The following is a 20,317-nucleotide window of genomic DNA, read 5'->3' on the forward strand; positions in this document are numbered from 1 at the left end:
AAAGCAACTTCCGATTTTGATAATTATATTTTTGTTCTCTCTAAATGACTAACTTAACATTCTTTATATGCAATTCATTCACATAATAGTTTCCCTCTTATTTTATTCAGAATAATAATAAGGGAAAATGCATAAGTACCCCCCAGCCTATGTCCAAAATCCCTGAGACACACCTAACCTTTACTAAGGTCCTATTACCCCCCTGAACTTATTTTTTAGTTAATTGTTTACCACTTTTCGGCCTACGTGACTGAGTCCGTGATTTCACCTATGTTAAGCGCGTGGGTGCAGCTTTTAGACAGCACTGACCAATAAAAATTGGTCATGTGTTAAAATAAACTTGGAAAAAATAAATATTAACTCAATTGTCTTCTTCTTTATTATTGTTCTTCACTAGTATACGTACCCGCGCGTTGCGCGGCTATATATTAATTTAAAATTATTTTAATTTAATAAAATATCAAATACTTCAAATATTTTTATATATTGTCCTTTATTACTTTTATGTTGTATTAATAAATTAATATTTTTCATATTAAAAAATTAATATTTAATTTTTTTTCACATGAAATGTAAAATATCATAAGATTAAATGACATGTTAGTATATTTTGAATATTTATTTTTCGAATCCAAAACATTCTTTCAATTCTGAAATTTGCGTCAAACTATAATAGAAAAATGATTTAATATAGAGTGGATATAAATAATGTAATAATAATACATGTACTTGCTATATACATTTTCTTATTAATCATTGAAAATAATTAATTAATCAGTTTGTTATATTATTTTTTAAAACATTAATTTAATCTCTTAACTTTTGCAAAAGAAAATAATAATTTAAATTTTAATCAATGATTAGATGTCGAGGAACTTATCAATTTTTCTAGTATTCTAATATAGTAATTATTGCGTAAATTCCTATTATGACTATTATAAAATTTATCATAATTTTTAATACTTATTATTTTAATACAACGTGTAATCTTTACTTATTATTTTCTTCCCATTGTTATTTTTGTTTAATTATATTACAAATAATACTAACAACAATTTCTTTTTTTATTAATGTAAAGATAATTTAATATAACGTGTAATTTTTACTTACTATTTTCTTCCCAATTTTATTTTTTTAATCATCTATAAATAATAGTTACACCAATTTATATTTTTATTAACGTAAAGATTTTGAGTAATAATTCTTCTTATGTTCTATTAATAATAATGATCGAAATTATTCACTATTAAAGTTTCTACATAATTGATATAAAAATTGAGGTTGCATACAAATAAAAACATGTTTGAACAAACAAAATAATTATATGCACTATTAGAGAGTACCTTCTAGTCTTATAAGTATCCTACAATTATGATAAAGTTGAAAAAGTGTAACTATCTATAAATAAAATAAAATTATATATATAATATTTACAAAATTTTACAAGCCCAAATTTGAAATAAAATATATAAACATTGAAAGCTATAAACTAACTAAAAATATATTCACAAAGTAGATTATAAGTAATATTTTTTTATCTATAAATAAAATAAAATTATATATATAATATTTACAAAATTTTACAAGCCCAAATTTAAAATAAAATATAATAACATTGAAAACTATAAACTAACTAAAACTATATTAACAAAGTAGATTATAAATAATTTTTTTATCTATAAATAAAATAAAATTATATATATAATATTTACAAAATTTTACATGCCCAAATTTGAAATAAAATATATAAACATTAAAATCTATAAACTAACTAAAAATATATTAACAAAGTAGATTATAAATAATAGGATAGCTTTTTGAATTTTTGGGAAGTGTAAAAGCTACATTTTAGAAAGTTGAAAAAGTGGGGCCCGGCGCGTGTTGAACAAAGCTTTCAACCTATTTGGTTTATATTTCCACGTAAGTCAAAAGTGGTAAAAAATTAATTAAAAAATAAGTTCGGGGGGGTAATAGGACCTTAGTAAAGGTTAGGTGTGTCTCAGGGATTTTGGGCATAGGCTGGGGGGGTACTTATGCATTTTCCCTAATAATAATAACTTACTTACCTTGAATATAAATTTGGAAAACGATTTATGTTAGGAAAATCCATAGATAACTCCTCTAACTTGCACTCATTTTTCAATTTAGTTATTCCATCTAACCTCGTTAAACCCTTTAATCCCACTTTTTATATACTATTTAAATACAAAAAAAATAATTTTTATATTTTTATTTATACTTTCAACTATAAATTTGTACTTTGAAAATCGACGTTCATTCAAATAATTTTTGTAAAAAAAATTGACGGATGCCTGTCGATTTTTCTTAAAAAATAATAATTTTCTTTTCTTAATTTTTATATATTTTTGTACGAAAAATAACCAACAAATGTATATCAATTTTTTCAAAGTGCGCAATTGTTTTCCTTAAAAAGATTATTGACAACCTGATGTAATCCGTCGAATTTTAATGTTTTTAGCAGTGTTATTAGTAATGCATTATATATTATTCCTATCTGCATTGAAGATATGCGCATTTTACCCTATTAAAATTGAGGATCTTCTCGACTAGCAAGTTATTTGTTGGAGAAAATGGTCAAATGAGCCCCCAACCTATTACCGGATTTTCAACTACACACTTATATTTTACGAGGGTCCTATTAACCCCCCTGAACTATTTAAAATTGAAATTATTACCTCCCTAATTGCTTACGTGGCAAAGTGAGTGTATTTCACTCTCTCAAAGAGAGTGAAGATCAAAAATAAATATTAAAAACTTTATTTTTAATATTCTTTTCATTTTTATTTTTCATTTTTTCCTTTATTTGTTTCTTTTTTTTAAAAAAAAAAAAAGAAGTCAAATAAAAACACTCAAAGTAATTGAAAAATCAAAACAAACAAAATCAAAAGAAAAAAAAAGCTACAGAGAACAATTTGAAAACTAAGCTCCTTTCTTCCTCGGAGCTCCAAGCGACGGTCCAATGCCTGAGCAGCGCCGCATTGATACCGGAAAATCGAGGTACAGAGTTGAAGCCAACTTCAATCACGCCAAACTTGAAACTCCTATGAAATTGCCAACTATAAACTCTCATCATCATAGATCTGTCATGGGAATAGCACAAAAAGTTTGGATAGATTTCATCCAAGACAGCTATCTCATCTCTAATTTTTTTTTTCTTCTGAGCAACTTAGTAGAGCATTCATGACAACCATCAAATTTCACCATCACGATATGAAAATCAATATCATTACAATATCTATCAAAACCACCACAAATCATAGATAGAAATCTCCTTCCCACTCTTCACACAATCAAAAACTATTAAGTAAATTATTTTACACCCATTTTTAAAATCAACTATTAGCCATTAAAACACCATTGAAATACCATCTTGAAGCTATTGTAACAAGCTTTTTCAGTTAACAATATTCATTCAAATAAATTAATAATGATGGAAATCTCTAAAAAAAAAAGTTCTCAAAATATCCTCATCGGAAAAATTTTGACAGATAATTTATTTTTTAGGTCAATTAAATTGACAATAAATCTTATCATTTATGCACGTATTCCATAACCATAATTAATAATTGTTTTAGATTTGACAAAAAAGAATTTAAAAATGGGAAGAAAAAATGGCATTGTTATGCTAAGATTTAAAGAAAAAGGAGGAAGAGAAAGGAAAGAAAAAAGGAAGGATTATCAATCAAAAAGGTAAGAAAAAAATAAAAAAATTACACGTGTCAAATGCGTGGATTTCACTGATTCACATAAATGTGGTTGACTTTTTAGGGAGGTAATAATTTCAATTTGAAATAGTTTAGGGGGATAATAGAACCCCCCGTGAAGTATAAGTGTGTAGTTGAAAATAATAGGTTGGGGGCTCATTTGGCCATTTTCTCTTATTTGTTGGGTTCATCAAAATGATGAAAAATTTCTAGTTTGTAATACTAATTCGTCAAAGTTGTCCACTTTTTATAACAATTTCTTTGTAGGACGCTTTCATAGGTCAGATGTTTTTGGTAGTCAATTTTTTGCCCCTTTAATAAGCTATAATTCTCCATAAATGATTAGTTTTTAATATTAATATTATATATTTTTTGGATAAAAAAATAATCAAACACCACTCAAATAAATTTATTTATTCTTTGTTTTTAGCAAGAAGTCAATTTTATTCTGAACTTCTAAAAATGTTTAATATTCTCTTTCTTTTGTTTCTTGGTCAAGTGCGTTCATACAGAAATATGCGTCAACTTACGAAGCGAAAAGATATTAATGGGAAATTGATCCTTAATTCTCAAGGTAAATAATTAAATATGTGATTAAGTGCATCAGTTAACACTCTTGTAGCGTGCATGTCAATGGGAATGTTGAAATGATCTTTGTGAGCATATTAGGAGTGACAAGACTAGAAATAACCTTATTCAGGAGAATATAGAAACGGAAAAAATGAGAGAAGCGAGACTGAGATGATTTGGACATATGAAGAGGAGGTGCGTTGGCGCTTCAATGAGGAGATGTAAGAGACTAGTTCTAGGGGGTACACAAAAGGGTAGAGGTAGGCCAAAAAAAATATTGTGGAGATGTGATCGGACAAGACATGACACAACTTCATATTATCAAGGACATGACTCTAGATATGAAGAAGTGAAGGTCGCATATTAGGGCAAAATGTTACTAGGGGTAGCATGTTGTCTTGCATTGTGAAGGTTTTTGCATAGTACTGGTCGTACCCTTGTAGTTCTTGTCATATGTTGTCTATTGTGTTTCGTTTATCACACTATTTTACTGTTGTTAATGCTTTTTTCTTGTAGACTTTAACACTGCTTTTCTTATTAACGATTATGTTTTCTTCATTATTTTCATCTTCTTGTACTTGAGTTTGATGAACTTGTGCGGATAGTTTTCGAAAACAATCTCTCTACATTTACGAAATTGTGATAAAATTTGTGTACACTCTACCCTTCATAGGCCCCACTTAATGAAATTTTACTAAATATGTTATTGTTATTATTGTAACATATAGATCAAAATATGATATTATATTAAATTCAACATTTTTTAAAATAAAATATCTACGTTTCCAAAGAAATGAAAGATTCATGTACATGCCAGACTCAAGTGAGCAAAAGTTAAAAGATAAAACATGTTTACCATCTGAACAATCTCGTGTTAACACTCATCTTTATCCGAATTACGGTTAGTATTAACCATAAAATCAAAAATCAAAAATCAAAAGTAGGTAGCTATGGGATTTTAACCTTTCCTTTTTTATACTATTTTGGGCAAATTACAGAAATCACATATTTTTAAGGCAAAATTACAATTTATCCCTTAAAAATTTATATTTACAGAAATCCCTCAAACGGATACAATAATATAAGTGCTGATACATTAATCTGATGTGCGAGATACATTAATCGTTAAGTAAGATACATTACATTTTATACATGATACACTAATCTGATGTACATTTTATACATGATATACTAATCTGATGTACATTCTATACATGATACACTAATCTGATGTACATTTTATACATGATATACTAATTTGATGCGCGAGATACATTAATCTGATGCGCAAGATACACTAATTTGATACGCGAAAATGAGGAATTTTGGAGATTTGTAAAACTTATAGGGGATAATGGTGATAAGTAAACTAAAAGGTGATACTTCTGTAATTTTTCCTACTTTTTAAGCCTAAAATAAAGCACTTTTATTTCATTGTCAAACACTTTTAAAAATTAAAAAAACGCTTAAAAACCAAAAACACCTAAAAATATTCAGTGTAAATTCTTTAATTCTTTATTATTTTAATTAGAATCCTATAGAATTGGCCAAAAGATTCTGTGTTTCCATCACTGTCTTCCTTTTTCATTCGGAAAAAGATTTTGGGGTATTTAATTTTGCTATACTGTTTTTGCTTTTCCGAGGGGTGGGGTTGTTGCAGAGCCTAAACCTCTACATATTCTCTATCTCACTCTTTCGTCTTCACTAATGAACACTCAAAAGCTGCTGGCAAACATCCTCTTCAAAGTTCTTGCAATTCAACTCTAGCCAGTGAGTTTTCCTGACTAATTCTGTGTTTGTTTTTCATAAAGATCACCTTTTTATGCATTTTTATGAAGTAGGTGTTTAAGGTTTTGATTATATGTTGTTTTACTTACAAAATCTTGTTTTTTTTTTTCTAATTTGATATGTGTATTTCTCTTGGTTTGTTTTTTCTTTGTGTTCCTTTGAAATGGTACGAAGTGTATAATAAATAGGCTGCTTTAACCCTGTTATGTCACATGGTTGTCATTTCCTTGGGAAGTTTTCTGTTTCATCTTTGTTACTTTGTTGGTGTCTTTATGTTTGTTTGGTCCAATGATAATGTGGATAACAAATCAATGGAGTCAGCTGACTGTTTCTGTGCTTCTTTTTCATAAAGATCATTCTTTAATGCTTTTTCTTAAATGAGTTTTTCCATGGAGGTTTAAATCTTTGACTGCATGTTCTTTTACTTATAAAGTCTTGTTTTTTTCCTTCTGATTTGATATGTGTACTCTTAGATTCTCGTTTTTCTTTAAAATGGTACAAAAGGTATAGTTTCCTTGGGAGTGTTTTATGTTTTTTCTTTGTTACTTTGTTGGTGTCTTTATGTTTGTTTGGTCCGATATTAATGTAGATAACAAATCAATGGATCCAGCTGACTATTTCTGTGTTTGTTTTTCATAAAGATCACTCTTTTATGCATTATTTTGAAATGGTTGTTTTCATGGAGGTTAAATCTTTTGATTATATGTGCTGAACTTACAAAACTTTTTTTTTTTCTGGTTTGATTTGTATTGGGTTCTCTTTGTGTTTCTTTGAAATGGTAAAACGGGTGTGTGGATACAATAGGATGTTTTTATGTATGGTCACCTGGTTGTCATTTTCTTGGAGAGTTTGTTGTTTCATTTTATTACTTCTGTTGATGTCTTTATTTTTGTTTGGTCTGATGTTAATGTAGATAACAACCAATGGAGCCAACTGATGTTGCAGTCTCTGAAAACCAACAGCTCTCCGCTGACCCTCTGCCTTTTGCTAGAAGGTTGGCTTCTTACATCTGTTTTCTCTTTAACAGAGTTAAGGTAAAAAAAAAAATTGATTGAAAAAACGAACTTTTGTAATATACATTCTCTATGTATGATTTTGTTATGTAGTTATCAGTTGGAAGCCCTAGAGACTGCATTAAAGCAGAACACAATTGTTTACTTGGAGACCGGTTCTGGAAAGACCTTGATTGCAATTATGCTTCTTAGAAGCTATGCTTACCTTCTTCGAAAGCCGTCTCCGTACATAGCTGTTTTCTTGGTCCCGACTGTTGTTCTAGTGACTCAGGTAGTACATCTAGCTTCTCAATCTAGTCCCTTAAAATTCATCATCTTAATGCGTATATTTTTATGTATGGATGTATCCACTAATTTCTCTCCCATCTAAAGATTGAAGAACTATTTTTTCCCCATTAGTTTTCTCATGTTCTGCAGTTTGTTTTACTGTTTGAGTTTGCTTGGTTTAAGGTCCAAAACTATCTATTTGACTTGACATAATGTTGTTGATCTTGTGGTTTGATAATTACAAGCAAGGAGATTCTCTCATGATGCATACCGACTTAAAAGTGGGCAAGTATTGGGGAGAAATGGGTGTTGATTATTTGGATGCTGCTACATGGCAACAACAAGTGGACGCCCATGAGGTGTGTATGAACTATATTTTATCTTCAGTGATAGATTATTAACCGTTGCTTGAGTTGGCATTGAATATGGCTACAATGTTTTCAAAAGGATTCCAGTCCTAAAGTTACTAAACAACTATATGGGAATAAAATGGAAGTGACTGTTTATTAATCCTTTCTATAGCCCAAACTAATGGGACATGGAGTATATGCTTCTATGCTAAAGTAAGGCCCGTATCTTCATAAAAATGCCCACAGCTGAAGGGTCGAACCCACTACAACCTATCTTTGGACCTTTAGGGGTTGTTTGGTTGGTGGGATAAGGGATAACAATCCCGGGAAACAATTCGGGATTATTTTATCCCATGTTTGGTTATGAGTATCAATTAGTCTCAGAATACATTTTGTGCTAAAATGGTGGGACAGCTAATCCCATGGGATATCCTTGTCTATCTCCTTACGGTAACCATTAGAGATCAAATTTTTTGTACAGATTAGTTAATTAAAAGAAATGGTTGTAAAAGCTATAAAAAAAATTAGCTGCCCATATTTGCGATTGAACTTGTGAGTTTTATGTTGTCTAGTGACAGGTATTGGGATCTCATGGAATAGTAATGTGCTCTCCAAGGGAAGTCTCAAATGAGCTGTTGTTGTTTGCCTTAAGATCCTTTTTTTTTGGGCAGGCTCTCTTCGAATATATTAGATCTAGCATTCATCATTTATATGCTAGGAATTAAGTTAGGCATTGTATTATATATTACTTGGATGCATCATTAGTAATCACCCCAGGGTTTCGTCTTTCAGGTACTGGTTATGACTCCAGCAATACTACTTGCTGCTTCGAGGCATAGCTTTATACAAATAAACATGATAAAAGTTATAATATTTGATGAGTGCCACAATGCACGAGGCAAACACCCCTATGCCAGCATAATGATGGTATGTTGTTTGTGCTACGATTGAATTTTCTGTACAACAGTTTGTGCTAATTGTTGATTATATTTTCTAAAGTGCAATTTCTTCACCTGGACAATGCTTTTATATAATATGTGCCACTCTCTTGGTTCCAAAATACTTGTGACACTTGGTTCCAAAATACTTGACCCACTTTGGTTATCACATACCCAAAGTAAATTGTTTGAATAGATTATTATTAAGGAGTTCAGTATATAAGTGCCATTGCTGAAATGAGTTGATAAATTGTCAAATAATATTTTTGTATGTTTGAGTTATCAACTGGAAATCCTTTACATGCTAGAAAAGAGAACTTGTAAAAACTTACAATGTAAACAATTAGCAAAAACTGTCATCCAGGTTTGTTTCTTTAATAGCTGATTATATTAGACTTCAACTGCTTCTAGAAAATTCACATATATTCCTATTGCAGTTGAATAATGAGCGTTGGTGACTGTCTTATTTTGCATGAGATATCCTATTGCATGAAGGTGCTATGTGCTACAGTCATTTTTTTCTCTTTAGGTTGTGCATCACATCTCACACTGGATGATGGAATGAGTTGTTATTACGTGATTTTCGTCATTACTCACCTCATGAGATAACTTGTAGTATTGAGAGGACCAAGGCTCATTCTCTTGAGGTGGTACCAAAGTTAGGCACACATTCACATTCCTTGTTTATCCAAATGCTAAGCTCCATATAATGTTGACAACACTCTAATTATCTAGGCCAGGGTGTGATCAGGGAGGGGGATTGTTAGAGTGCCACATTGGTTAAGAGCATGTATTATAGTCTCCTTTTATGGTCTTGGGCAATGTCCACATCCTGAGCTAATCCTGCTTGAACATGACTTATTATGGTGCTTGAACAATTCTCGTCTTAGAGGATTAATTTTCTTTCAGGAATTTTATCATCCCCAGTTAAACCATCAGAGCTCACAACTTCCAAGAATATTTGGGATGACTGCTTCCCCTATAAAGTCTAAAGGTTGGCGGGATTTGATCTTATAACTTTGGACATCTTTTGAGATGTTTCTACATCATACTGTTAAAGAACTGGTTATCTCACTTTCTCTGGATTCTCATGTTTTATACTTTTTGTGCAGGTTCTAGCACGGCAGATAGTTATTGGCAAAAGATTCGTGATCTTGAGAATCTTATGAATTCCAAGGTTTTCTCAATTGATCTTCTCACATTTATCTGGTTTCGTCTTGCACTCTGATTAAATGTAGTTCAGAGAAGAGACTGTGCAAGCATTAAAATTTTAGCATTTGGATGTTTTTCATCAAAACATGGCATGATTGACATTAGTTTCTTGCTTAGAGTTGCACTAAGCAGAAACTGTGCTTATAGGCAGATGAAGATCATAAACACACATTTAGATGTATATTTGGTTCCTCTAATTGTGATCTGCCTTTGCAAATGAAGGTATACACGTGTGGCAGTGAATCTGTTCTGGCGGAGTATATCCCATTCTCTAATCCGAAGTTGAAGATATACAAACATGTGGATATTCCTTGCACATTGTTTCTTAGTTTAGCTCATGACCTGGAACAGTTGAAAGAAAAGGTAAGCAACAATTCTTTAGCCAATGGATTTTGTCTTTCTACTTTACATAACGTTCATGCAAATCTTCCGTCCCTCTCTGAAGATATCTTCCCTTGTATCAATTATTAGTTAGATTATGGTGCCTCTTTCCTCTGTAGTAGTTGTGTACAAGCAGAAAACGGGAAGTGCCTTGAATGAATACTGAGACTACTAACTAAACCTTAATTTATCCTTATAGTAGCGATTGGAGCAATCACATTGGCTTGTTCAACATGTGGATCAGACATTTTTGCTCTTCCAATTTTAGTTGTTTTAACTTTTCTTATCATTGCAGCATGATTGTTCAATTTCAAAGTCAAACCTGTCTTTTATGAGTGCTGGAACTGCAAGAAGACGTTTATCAAAACTTTATTCGGCCTTCTTATTTTGTTTGAGTGAGATGGGTGCTTGGCTGGCTTTCAAGGTAAATTTTGTTCCTTGTTGGAGCCAAAATAAATAAATAAACTTTTAAGCCTTGATCATTTTCCTAACATGAGACTTCATTTTGAATCAGGCCACTGAGTTCTTGTCCCGTGAAGAAGTTGATTTCTTTTCATGGGGAGAATTAGATGTATGTGCTCAAACAATTGTTAGAGATTTCAGTTTGGGTGCATCTAAGATTTTTTCAGCTCGCTTACCTTCTGGTATCATAGTTACAACATCCATTTTCTTTTCTTCCTGAACTGTAATATTCTTTTTTGATTTCTTTCTGCTATCTGTTTCTCACTCACTCTCTCTTCCCTGTAAACATAGGGCCACATTGGTCAATTGGTGGTGATATTAAGGCAAATGTGGATGCTGGATATCTGTCATCCAAAGTTACTTGTCTTCTAGAGTCTCTTCTCGAGTACAGGTGAGAGCGGTTGAATATTGAATGTACTAATTAGTCAAAAGATTTAATGTCAGTTCAATCTGTTGGAAGTTTGGAGAATAGATGGGAAAAAAAGAAAAAGTGGTCGGTTAGATTCTTTTAACATTTTGCGTCTGCAAGAGACTCTTTCGAAGAAGGAAGGTTGTCTTTTTGTTTCCCTGGGCAAAATGGACCTGCTTTAATTTTCTTTCACAGATTCTGAGGAAGCACGTGTAGAATTATATGTGATTTAGTGTTGATGCAATTAAACATTTGTAAGATCTTACAGTTCCTTTGTATTGTTCTTGAGCATACTTTGGATTCATGAATAAATATGAACTTCCCCTGGTATTTAATATGGACAGTTTCTGAGATTATCCATTCTGTTGTAGGGAAATAGGATTATATGTTTAGTGATTACCAACAAACAATCTTTTCATTGGTAACAGGGACCAGAAGGATTTGAGATGCATCATATTTGTTGAGAGAATTATTACAGCCATTGTTCTTCGGTCTCTATTGAATGAGTTGCTTCCGGAACTATGTGGTTGGAGAACTGAGTACACAGCAGGACATATTTCTGTGGTCCAGTCACAGAGTAGGAAATTACAAAACAAAATTGTTGAAGAATTTCGCAAGGGGTTGGTAAGTTAAAATTTGTTTTTTTTTTTTTTTGCTTTCTAGATAGTTTTTGAAGATTTAAAGTCTGATATCCATTCAAACACTGCAGGTGAACATTATTGTAGCAACATCTATTCTTGAAGAGGGCTTGGATGTTCAAAGTTGCAACCTTGTCATTCGATTTGATCCCTCAGCTACTGTTTGTAGCTTTATACAATCACGTGGACGAGCTCGAATGCAAAACTCTGACTTTCTTCTGATGGTCAGAAGGTATGTTTTGTCAATCTATTCTAATTGATACTATGAATGTTTTTCAGAGTTCTGACATTATTGTTTTTGGTGTATTATTTACTGAAACATTCTATTTCTTCTGTTGTCTGCACTACTGTTATACAAAGATTAAATGAATTATTTAAAAGAATCTAATAAACAATTACTTTAGCTCTTGACATTTTTTGCAAGTACAAATGATAAAATTTGGAAGATTTGATTATTGATGAAGGACTGATCGTTCTCATTTTGACTTAAATCCTAGTGGGGATGATTCGACCCTTACTCGCATGCACAACTATATGGCTAGTGGGGAGATAATGCGACAAGAATCATTACGTCATGCTTCTATTCCATGTTCACCTCTAGATGATGAATTGTATGATGAGCCTTGCTACAAAGTTGAAAGCACAGGAGCAATTGTCACCCTCAGTTCTAGCGTGTCATTGTTATACTTATATTGCTCAAGGCTACCATCGGATGGGTTTGTACTGCATATTCCTTGCTATGTGTTAAGGATTCTGGTATCTTTGAGTACTTCATGTGTTAAATATTGTGTTATTGTCTGACATTCAATTCTATTGTAGGTACTTTAAACCCAATCCTAGGTGTGTGATTGATAAGGAAACAGGAACCTGCACGCTGCAACTTCCCAAAAGTTTCCCTCTGCAAAGACTTATTAGTGTACAGGGGAATAGCAAAATATCGAAGCAACTTGCATGCCTGGAAGCTTGTAAAGAACTTCATCGTGTGGGTGCCTTGACTGACAATCTTGTTCCTGATATCATGGAAGAAGAAATCATCAACAAAGAATCAGGTAATTCTAACATTTTCCATCTAATGTGTTTTTTTTTTGGATTGTGGTGCTTGACGAAACCTATTATATTGTGCAGAATGTCAAATCCATACTGTTGAAGAATCAAAATACTTTCCACCAGAATTGGTTAGTCATTGCGGCAATGATTCAGAAGCACTGTACTACTGCTACCTAGTTGAGTTGCAACATGACTTTTACAACGATTTCCAGCTTCATGGAATTATACTTGCTGTTAGGACAAGGCTTAAGTTTGATGATGAAATAATTGCATTTGACTTGGACGTAGATAGGAGGGGACGCTTACAAGTTCAACTTAATTATCATAAAGTTGTTGCACTTACTTCTGAAGAGGTGACTATAATTTTGATGGATTTTATCATCTCTTTATTCGTTACCTGTAAAAATGATTGCTGATACTTTTAATATATCTATCTCTTTTTCCCCAGATTCAACGGTGTCAGAGGTTTCAATCCAGCGTCTTCAGAATTCTTCTTGACCGTGATCTGAGTAAACTGCAGGACGCTTTGGCTGCAGTCCAATCACCTATTGGTTCTGCAGTTTCTGATTATCTTTTGCTCCCATCTTTGGGTACTACCCCTGAAATAAATTGGAAATGCGTGAATTCTTTGCTGTTTCCGTCTCAAGTTCTTGGGGATAAGCATATGGATTGCTGTTTTACACAAGGTCGCAAACGCAGTGTGAGCACCAAAACTGGGGTGGTATGTAGCTGCATGTTGGAGAACTCATTGGTCTTTACACCTCATAATGGCCATATATACTGCATTACTGGTTTTTTGGATAATTTGGATTGCAACTCATTGTTGGATATGAGAACTGGAGAACCCATTACCTACATAAAATACTACAAAAAGCGGTTTGTACAATTAGCTTCTGATTTCCTGGTGCACCTTTTCCATATATCATCTTTTGGTTTCAAAATATTAAGTAAGATGCGGTTTACAGGCATGGGATTAACATATGCTTTGAAGAAGAACCACTTCTTAGGGGAAAACACATTTGTAAGGTGCACAATTACCTTCAAAGATGCAGAACACAGAAGGCTAAAGGTTTGATCATATGGTTCTCCTTTTGTTATAATGCTTATGTATGATCACTTATCTTTGGCCTCCTTTGCAGATTCAACTGATTCATCTGTTGAGTTGCCTCCTGAACTTTGTTCCCTCATCATGTCACCTGTCTCTATTTCTACCCTTAATACCTATTCATATGTTCCTTCGATCATGCATCGGATTGAGTCCTTGGTTATGGCCTCAAACTTGAAAAGAATGCATTTGGATCACTGCACACTAAATATTTTTATTCCGACCGTTAAGGTATGTGCTGCTATGATCTCATCTCAGATCTTTGCTGTAATTAAATCGGTCTCTTTTAAGCTGTGAGCTTCATATATACTCCCGTGCTCGCAACTTACTCCTTGTTTTATTATTTTAGGTTTTGGAAGCAATGACAACAAAGAAATGCCTCGAGACGTTTCATTTGGAGTCACTTGAGACACTTGGAGACTCTTTTCTCAAATATGCTGCCAGTATACAGCTATTCAAGACTTACGAAAATCATCATGAGGGTCTTCTCACTGTTAAGAAAAACAAAATCATTTCCAATGATGCACTATGCAGGCTTGGATGTGCTCGTAAAATACCGGTAGGTATTCCTTGGTGATCAACTCCATGTCTCTATTAATCATTGAAGACTTATTGTTTTTTCTTTCTGATATGTCTCATCAAAGCTTAAGACAACCAGGGGATATTTGCTCGTACACTTTGATCAAGGATTTGATAGACTGTTAATTATACATGTCCCCTAAAAGTTGTCAACTCTTGCATATAAACATTCTCTACTTCCCTTCCTTGCCCACCCAGGGGATATTTGCTTGTACACTTTGATCAAGGATTCAATATTGGCTGTTAATTATGCCTGCCACCTAAAAGTTGTCTACTCTTGCATATAAACACTCTCTACTTCCTGTCCTTGCCCACACAACTGTTTACTGTTTGTTATAATGGAATTTTTTCTTTGAGAATTTGTTTGTTATAATGGAAATTAGTTGTTATTCATATTTGTAAAACATGCATATTTCGTCACTGCATCAATTGGAGTACATTTATTTAAGGACATGGCAGTTTTGAGCGAGTGCTTTTGGATACTTGTATAAGTACATATCCCAGTGGATTTATAAAGAGTTCCTACAGTTCCTTAATATTTTATTGGTCTTAACTGCATATTCTTCTGCATTGCTGGATGCAAATGCTATTTGAATTCTTTTTCCTTTTTCTTCTTTTGGTTTTCCCTTCAATAAATACCTTTGATTGCAGGGATTTATCCGTAATGAACCATTTGATCTTAAAGCGTGGCTCATTCCTGGTGATAATTCTCAAATTCACACCTTCGACGAAGAGTTCCTAACTTCTTCAGATAAAATGTATAGTAGAGAAAAACAGAAGTTTAAAAGTAAGAGAGTAGCTGATGTTGTTGAGGCACTAATAGGTGCCTACCTCAGCTCGGGCGGGGAAGTAGCGGCGTTATCATTTATGAAATGGCTTGGGGTGGACATCGATTTTGTTGATGCACCTTTGCCAATGCACTTTCCCATGAATGCTGAGAAGCTAATCAATGTCAGATACTTGGAATCCCTGCTACATTACAAGTTCAATGATCCTTCTCTGCTTGTTGAAGCGCTAACTCACGGATCTTACATGCTACCTGAGATTCCACGATGCTATCAGGTTTTTCTCGTAAATGAATATTATATATATCTTAATGTTGTTAAATACTTGGATCTATATTTTGCAGTTTGATTACTAAAATATATTGTTGCCTAGATTGGGGAAGTTGTGAACCTGAACATTTCATTAACCTAAGGATGCATAGCATTTGATGGTTATTCTTACAGCTGCTAGTGACAAGGAAAGATGCCTTGTTTTAATTCATTCAAGGAAGTTTCAGGGTTTTCTATAATGATAATATGAATCCTGTCTCACTATCTTTGCATCTTAATCTAAATTCAATATGCATATCCTCACATTTGGACCAATATATTGTGTGAGCGTTCAAGATAAGTAATATCATAAAAACAAGAGCAGTACTTTGTGGCTCTTAGGACACTGGAGAAAGAAATGAAACAATGTTGAGATTGAGAAAGTCAAGTTCGGGGTTTCCTAATTAATTATGACTTATGAGTTCCCAAGTAGAAATTGATTGCCAGAGCAGCAAGGTTGGCATTGATTTTAGAAGATTTCTTATCCTAAGATAATCCCAGTTGTTGTTCAATTCTTGAAGGATACGATAGAGCCTTGGTTCAGTGGAACATTTGGTGCCAATGGGCTTCTTCTATGACAAGTAATGGGGTGGCCTTGTGACTAAACAAGGGATAAATGAGACAACACCTGATTTCGGTTTTGGAATTTACAATGACCGTGATTTTCATTTGGGATACTTTGTGTATGCCATTTGTGTGCTTACCAGATTTGACCCTGCATAGAGAAAGCAATACAAGAGGCAAGCCTATTCATTAATGGAAGATATACAAACTTGAGACTCAAGGAGAACCAGCATTATACGCATCTTAGGTGTTTTGACTTGTGGAAATTACATTATTGGGCTGCAGGGCTTACTGAATTTCCATTTGGGAGAAATCAAGAGAGTAGAAGTGAAGTGATCAATGCATATTATTCAGCAGCATTGATGGGATTCACGTATGGAGATGCAAATCATGTTTTGGTTGGCTCAACTCTTGCGGCCTTGGAAATTCAGTTAGCCACAGACTTTGTGGCATGTAAAAGGAGATTAACAAAATCTATACACCAAGTAAAACATCAGGCTGGGGATTCAAGTTACCATTATTACCAGTCACTGAGGTTGTGTTTTCTGAATACTGCTTTTGTGAAATTGGCACTCACTAGTGTACCCAAAAATAGTACTGAGGATGGGTGGAAAGGATTTGTTTATGCCTTGGAAGCAATTTATAAGCAGAAGCAAGCTCTAAAGAAAGTAAGGGATGTAAGCCGTCGTGATGATGGAAATTCACTCAAATCTTTTGTGGTGGATTCATAGCAGAAAATGATCAGCACTAAACTTGAGAGGGTCACTAATTATGCTTGTTAGATTGTTCTTCTTGATGGATCAATCATTTCCATTTGTTAAACTTCAATAAATATGATTTGAGGAACAGAGAGAATACCAATGTGTTTAGTGACCAATGTCACAAAGTTCATGTTTTACACTGGACCATTTTATTTGGAAGTTTTTTACTTGAAATATGCATCATGATCAATTGATTTCACAAAATAAATCATTTTCTGTTGTGTCGTGGTTCCATTGCGGTATGTTCAGCCTTCCTTGCTCACTGAGAGGATAGATTCACAATGCCTACATTCATAGTTTGTTCTTTTAAAATCAATATTCGTGTCTTTTTAACTCTCTTGATTCACATGCTAATATGATCACCTGGCTATGCAGCGCTTGGAATTTCTTGGAGATGCAGTGCTAGATTATGTTGTTACAGCACATCTCTATTTCAAGTATCCAGGACTGACTCCAGGACTAATTACTGATTTGAGGTCCGCCTCCGTAAACAATGAGTGCTATGCTCAGTCTGCAGTTAAGGCTGGCCTGCACAAGCACATTCTTCATGCCTCGCAAGATCTGCAGAGGCAAATACTTAGTACTGTTGAGGATTTCGAAAAATTGGATCTTCTGTCCACGTTCGGATGGGAGGCTGAAACTACTTTCCCAAAGGTATTGCGCATACTTACCTCAAAGTTAAGACATAACACTTCATCTGAGAAACCCAAATTTAAGATACAGAAGAAAAAAAGTTTCTGAATGCTCTTTCTGCAATCAAACTGTAAATCTTTCCCATTGTCAAGAGCTTCGTCTTAAGATTAGTGCGGATTAACTGTATCGTATGTGCTACAGGTTTAGCTCATTTTCTTTTTTGGTTCAATATAGGTGCTTGGAGATGTTATTGAATCCCTTGGTGGTGCGATCTTTGTTGATTCTGGCTTCAACAAAGACACTACATTTCAAAGCATACGACCTCTTTTGGAACCGTTGGTTACTCCTCAGACAGTAAAGCTCCAACCAGTAAGAGAGTTAAGTGAACTATGTGACCAGAAAGGTTATATAAAGAAGAAGGATGTCGTCTCTCATGAGAACGGTGTAGCATATATTACAGTAGAGGTTGAAGCAAATGGTGTTATTCACAAGAACACGTGCTCGGGACGAGACAAAATAATGGCCAAGAAGGTGGCTAGCAAAAATGTCCTCAAGTCTCTGAAAGAATGTCCATCCAATGCTTAGGAGTAGTTACTTTTCTGCTACTTCAGTTTACGGAATTTCTAGAAATCCTTAATATTTTAAGGATCATTTTGGTTGTTTGATTTCTTCTCTTATTAGAACTGTTTGGATGTGCCTTCCATTGTATTTGGTTGCTATTTCAATTACGCTACTATATAGATGTGTCATTTAATTTGGCTTTATTTCACATTTATATCCTCCCTCCAACTTTGGGGTGCACAAGTAGCGACTTTGGGTGTGTTTGGTATGAAGTCCAATTTTCTCATGTTTGGTTGGATTAAATGTTTTTCAAATAAATTCATTTTTCTCAAATTTAAGGAAAATGACTTCCCTTCAAAACTTAAGGAAATTATTTTTCAAAACTCAATTCCAACTTCAAATTACAATTTTTTTTGTTGGAAAAATCAATTTATTTTGTTCCTACTCTCAAACCAGCCCTCCCCCCCCCCACCCTACCACCCACCCCCTAAAAAAAAAATTAAGCTTGTTTTTAAAAAATATTTTCAACTTCAAAATTTTATTTTTTCACCCAAACCTCGAGCCCTCTCACCCACCCCCCACCCCCAAAAATTTAAGTTTGTTTTTAAAAAATATTTTCAACTTCAAATTTTTATTTCTTCACCCCTCCCCCCCTCCCCCCCCCCCCGCTAGCCCCCTACCACCCCCCCTCCCCCCCCCCCCCCCGCTAGCCCCCTACCACCCCCCCTCCCCAAAAAAAATAATTTAAGTTTGTTTTTAAAAAATATTTTCAATTTCAAAATTTATTTTCTACTCTAGTAAAAATAAAAGATATTTGTCAAAAATATTTTTCATTCATAAATCAAACACAAAATCTTTTCTACTCACCAGCCAAACATGAGAAAATAAGTCAATAATTCACTTGTTTTCCAGGAAAACATTTTCCTTCGTACCAAACACACCTTTAGAACTTGTTTGGATTGACTTAAAAATTGGTTAAACCTACTTTTAGCTTTTGGGAGTGTTTGACAAAGTTAAAAGTAACGTAAAATAAATTTTAAAATGACTTGAAAAAGTTAAAAGTTAAAATAGGTTCTCCCTTACTTTTCATTTTTCAACTTAAGAGTTATGTAAGTTTTACTTTTTTTAAGTTAAGCCAAACGGATTCTTAAATTTGTATAAAGTTGAACAAGTAGACATATGAGTCTTACGTGGCATAATACATGTAGAATTGCGGTACAATTATCATCTTTCTTAATGTGTTTCTCATTTAATTAAATTTAAAGATTTAATTTTGTACAGGTAAAATGATAATCTAACTTTAGCTCTCCAGCTTTCCACCTTTATAATATATGATGATTTACTTTTGAGTTTATTTACTATCTAAAATAACCAATTTATTAATGGAAAAATTGTATGAAATAGCAAATTATTAATTCAAATTAAATGTTATAGCCATATTTTATTTTAATTGTAATTTGCAGCAAACATCCTCTTTTTTTGCCATCTGATTCGATATACAATTAGCCATTTTCGGTATACAATTAGTCATTTTATACATTTCGGTATATAATGCATAAAATGCGTGTTTGTTTGTATAAACGAGAGAAAAGTGTATATACAAATACAAATATATATATTTTCATCTTATACACTTATAATTATATAAATACATATCTTATTATACAAATTACAATGTATAAATGAATTTATACAAAACTGAACAATTTGTATAAAATTAGATGTTTGTAGCGAATTATACAAATCAAAAGCTCCATATCAAACATAAAATTTGCTATGAAGTGCAATTATGCAAACTGTAGCTATAATATACAAATATGATTTTTATGTTTACTATATGTGAAAGTTGCTCTTAATTAATTCTAGGGCTTAGTCAAACATCCCCAAATTTACCATCAAATTTCATATTTTAATGATTACATTATTGAATAAAATCATGTTTAATTATTATGGGTAAGTGCAAAATCATTACCTTGAGTTTTTATGATGACACCAAGTCAAAGTCATATCAATCTCATAGCTAGTTCATCCAAAAATGGTGAAAGAATCTTTGTTTTTTTTTTTTTTGAAAATTGAACATTATATACCTAAATTAGTCCTTAAGTGTGATTCGACTACCCAACCGCCGAACAATATTGTCTATCATATAAAGCCTCATATACGGCCATAAGAATGTTGGACTGATAATTATTATGGCAAGTAAATTATGTCAAACGTAAA

At 33.0% G+C, this 20,317-nt stretch overlaps 1 protein-coding gene across 1 annotated transcript; it reads left to right on the top strand.

The window, feature by feature from the left end:
• The first annotated feature begins 5,866 nt into the window (after positions 1 to 5,866).
• Positions 5,867 to 18,247, top strand: LOC125823847 (endoribonuclease Dicer homolog 2-like). The gene is made up of 23 exons (XM_049503237.1): positions 5,867 to 6,065; positions 6,997 to 7,077; positions 7,190 to 7,367; positions 7,609 to 7,722; positions 8,506 to 8,640; positions 9,561 to 9,645; positions 9,764 to 9,828; positions 10,086 to 10,226; positions 10,540 to 10,668; positions 10,759 to 10,888; positions 10,998 to 11,097; positions 11,544 to 11,739; positions 11,825 to 11,985; positions 12,251 to 12,469; positions 12,573 to 12,802; positions 12,879 to 13,153; positions 13,249 to 13,676; positions 13,766 to 13,869; positions 13,940 to 14,136; positions 14,255 to 14,464; positions 15,136 to 15,546; positions 17,279 to 17,557; positions 17,771 to 18,247. Exons 2-23 carry the CDS (start codon positions 7,007 to 7,009, stop codon positions 18,119 to 18,121), a joined length of 4,209 nt encoding a protein of 1,402 aa, XP_049359194.1. The 5' UTR covers positions 5,867 to 6,065; positions 6,997 to 7,006; the 3' UTR covers positions 18,122 to 18,247.
• The last annotated feature ends 2,070 nt before the right edge of the window (positions 18,248 to 20,317 follow it).

This window comes from Solanum verrucosum, unplaced genomic scaffold (genome assembly GCF_900185275.1).
Source record: "Solanum verrucosum unplaced genomic scaffold, falcon-dt-bn FXZP01001111.1, whole genome shotgun sequence".
In the NCBI taxonomy this organism is placed as follows: domain Eukaryota; kingdom Viridiplantae; phylum Streptophyta; class Magnoliopsida; order Solanales; family Solanaceae; genus Solanum; species Solanum verrucosum.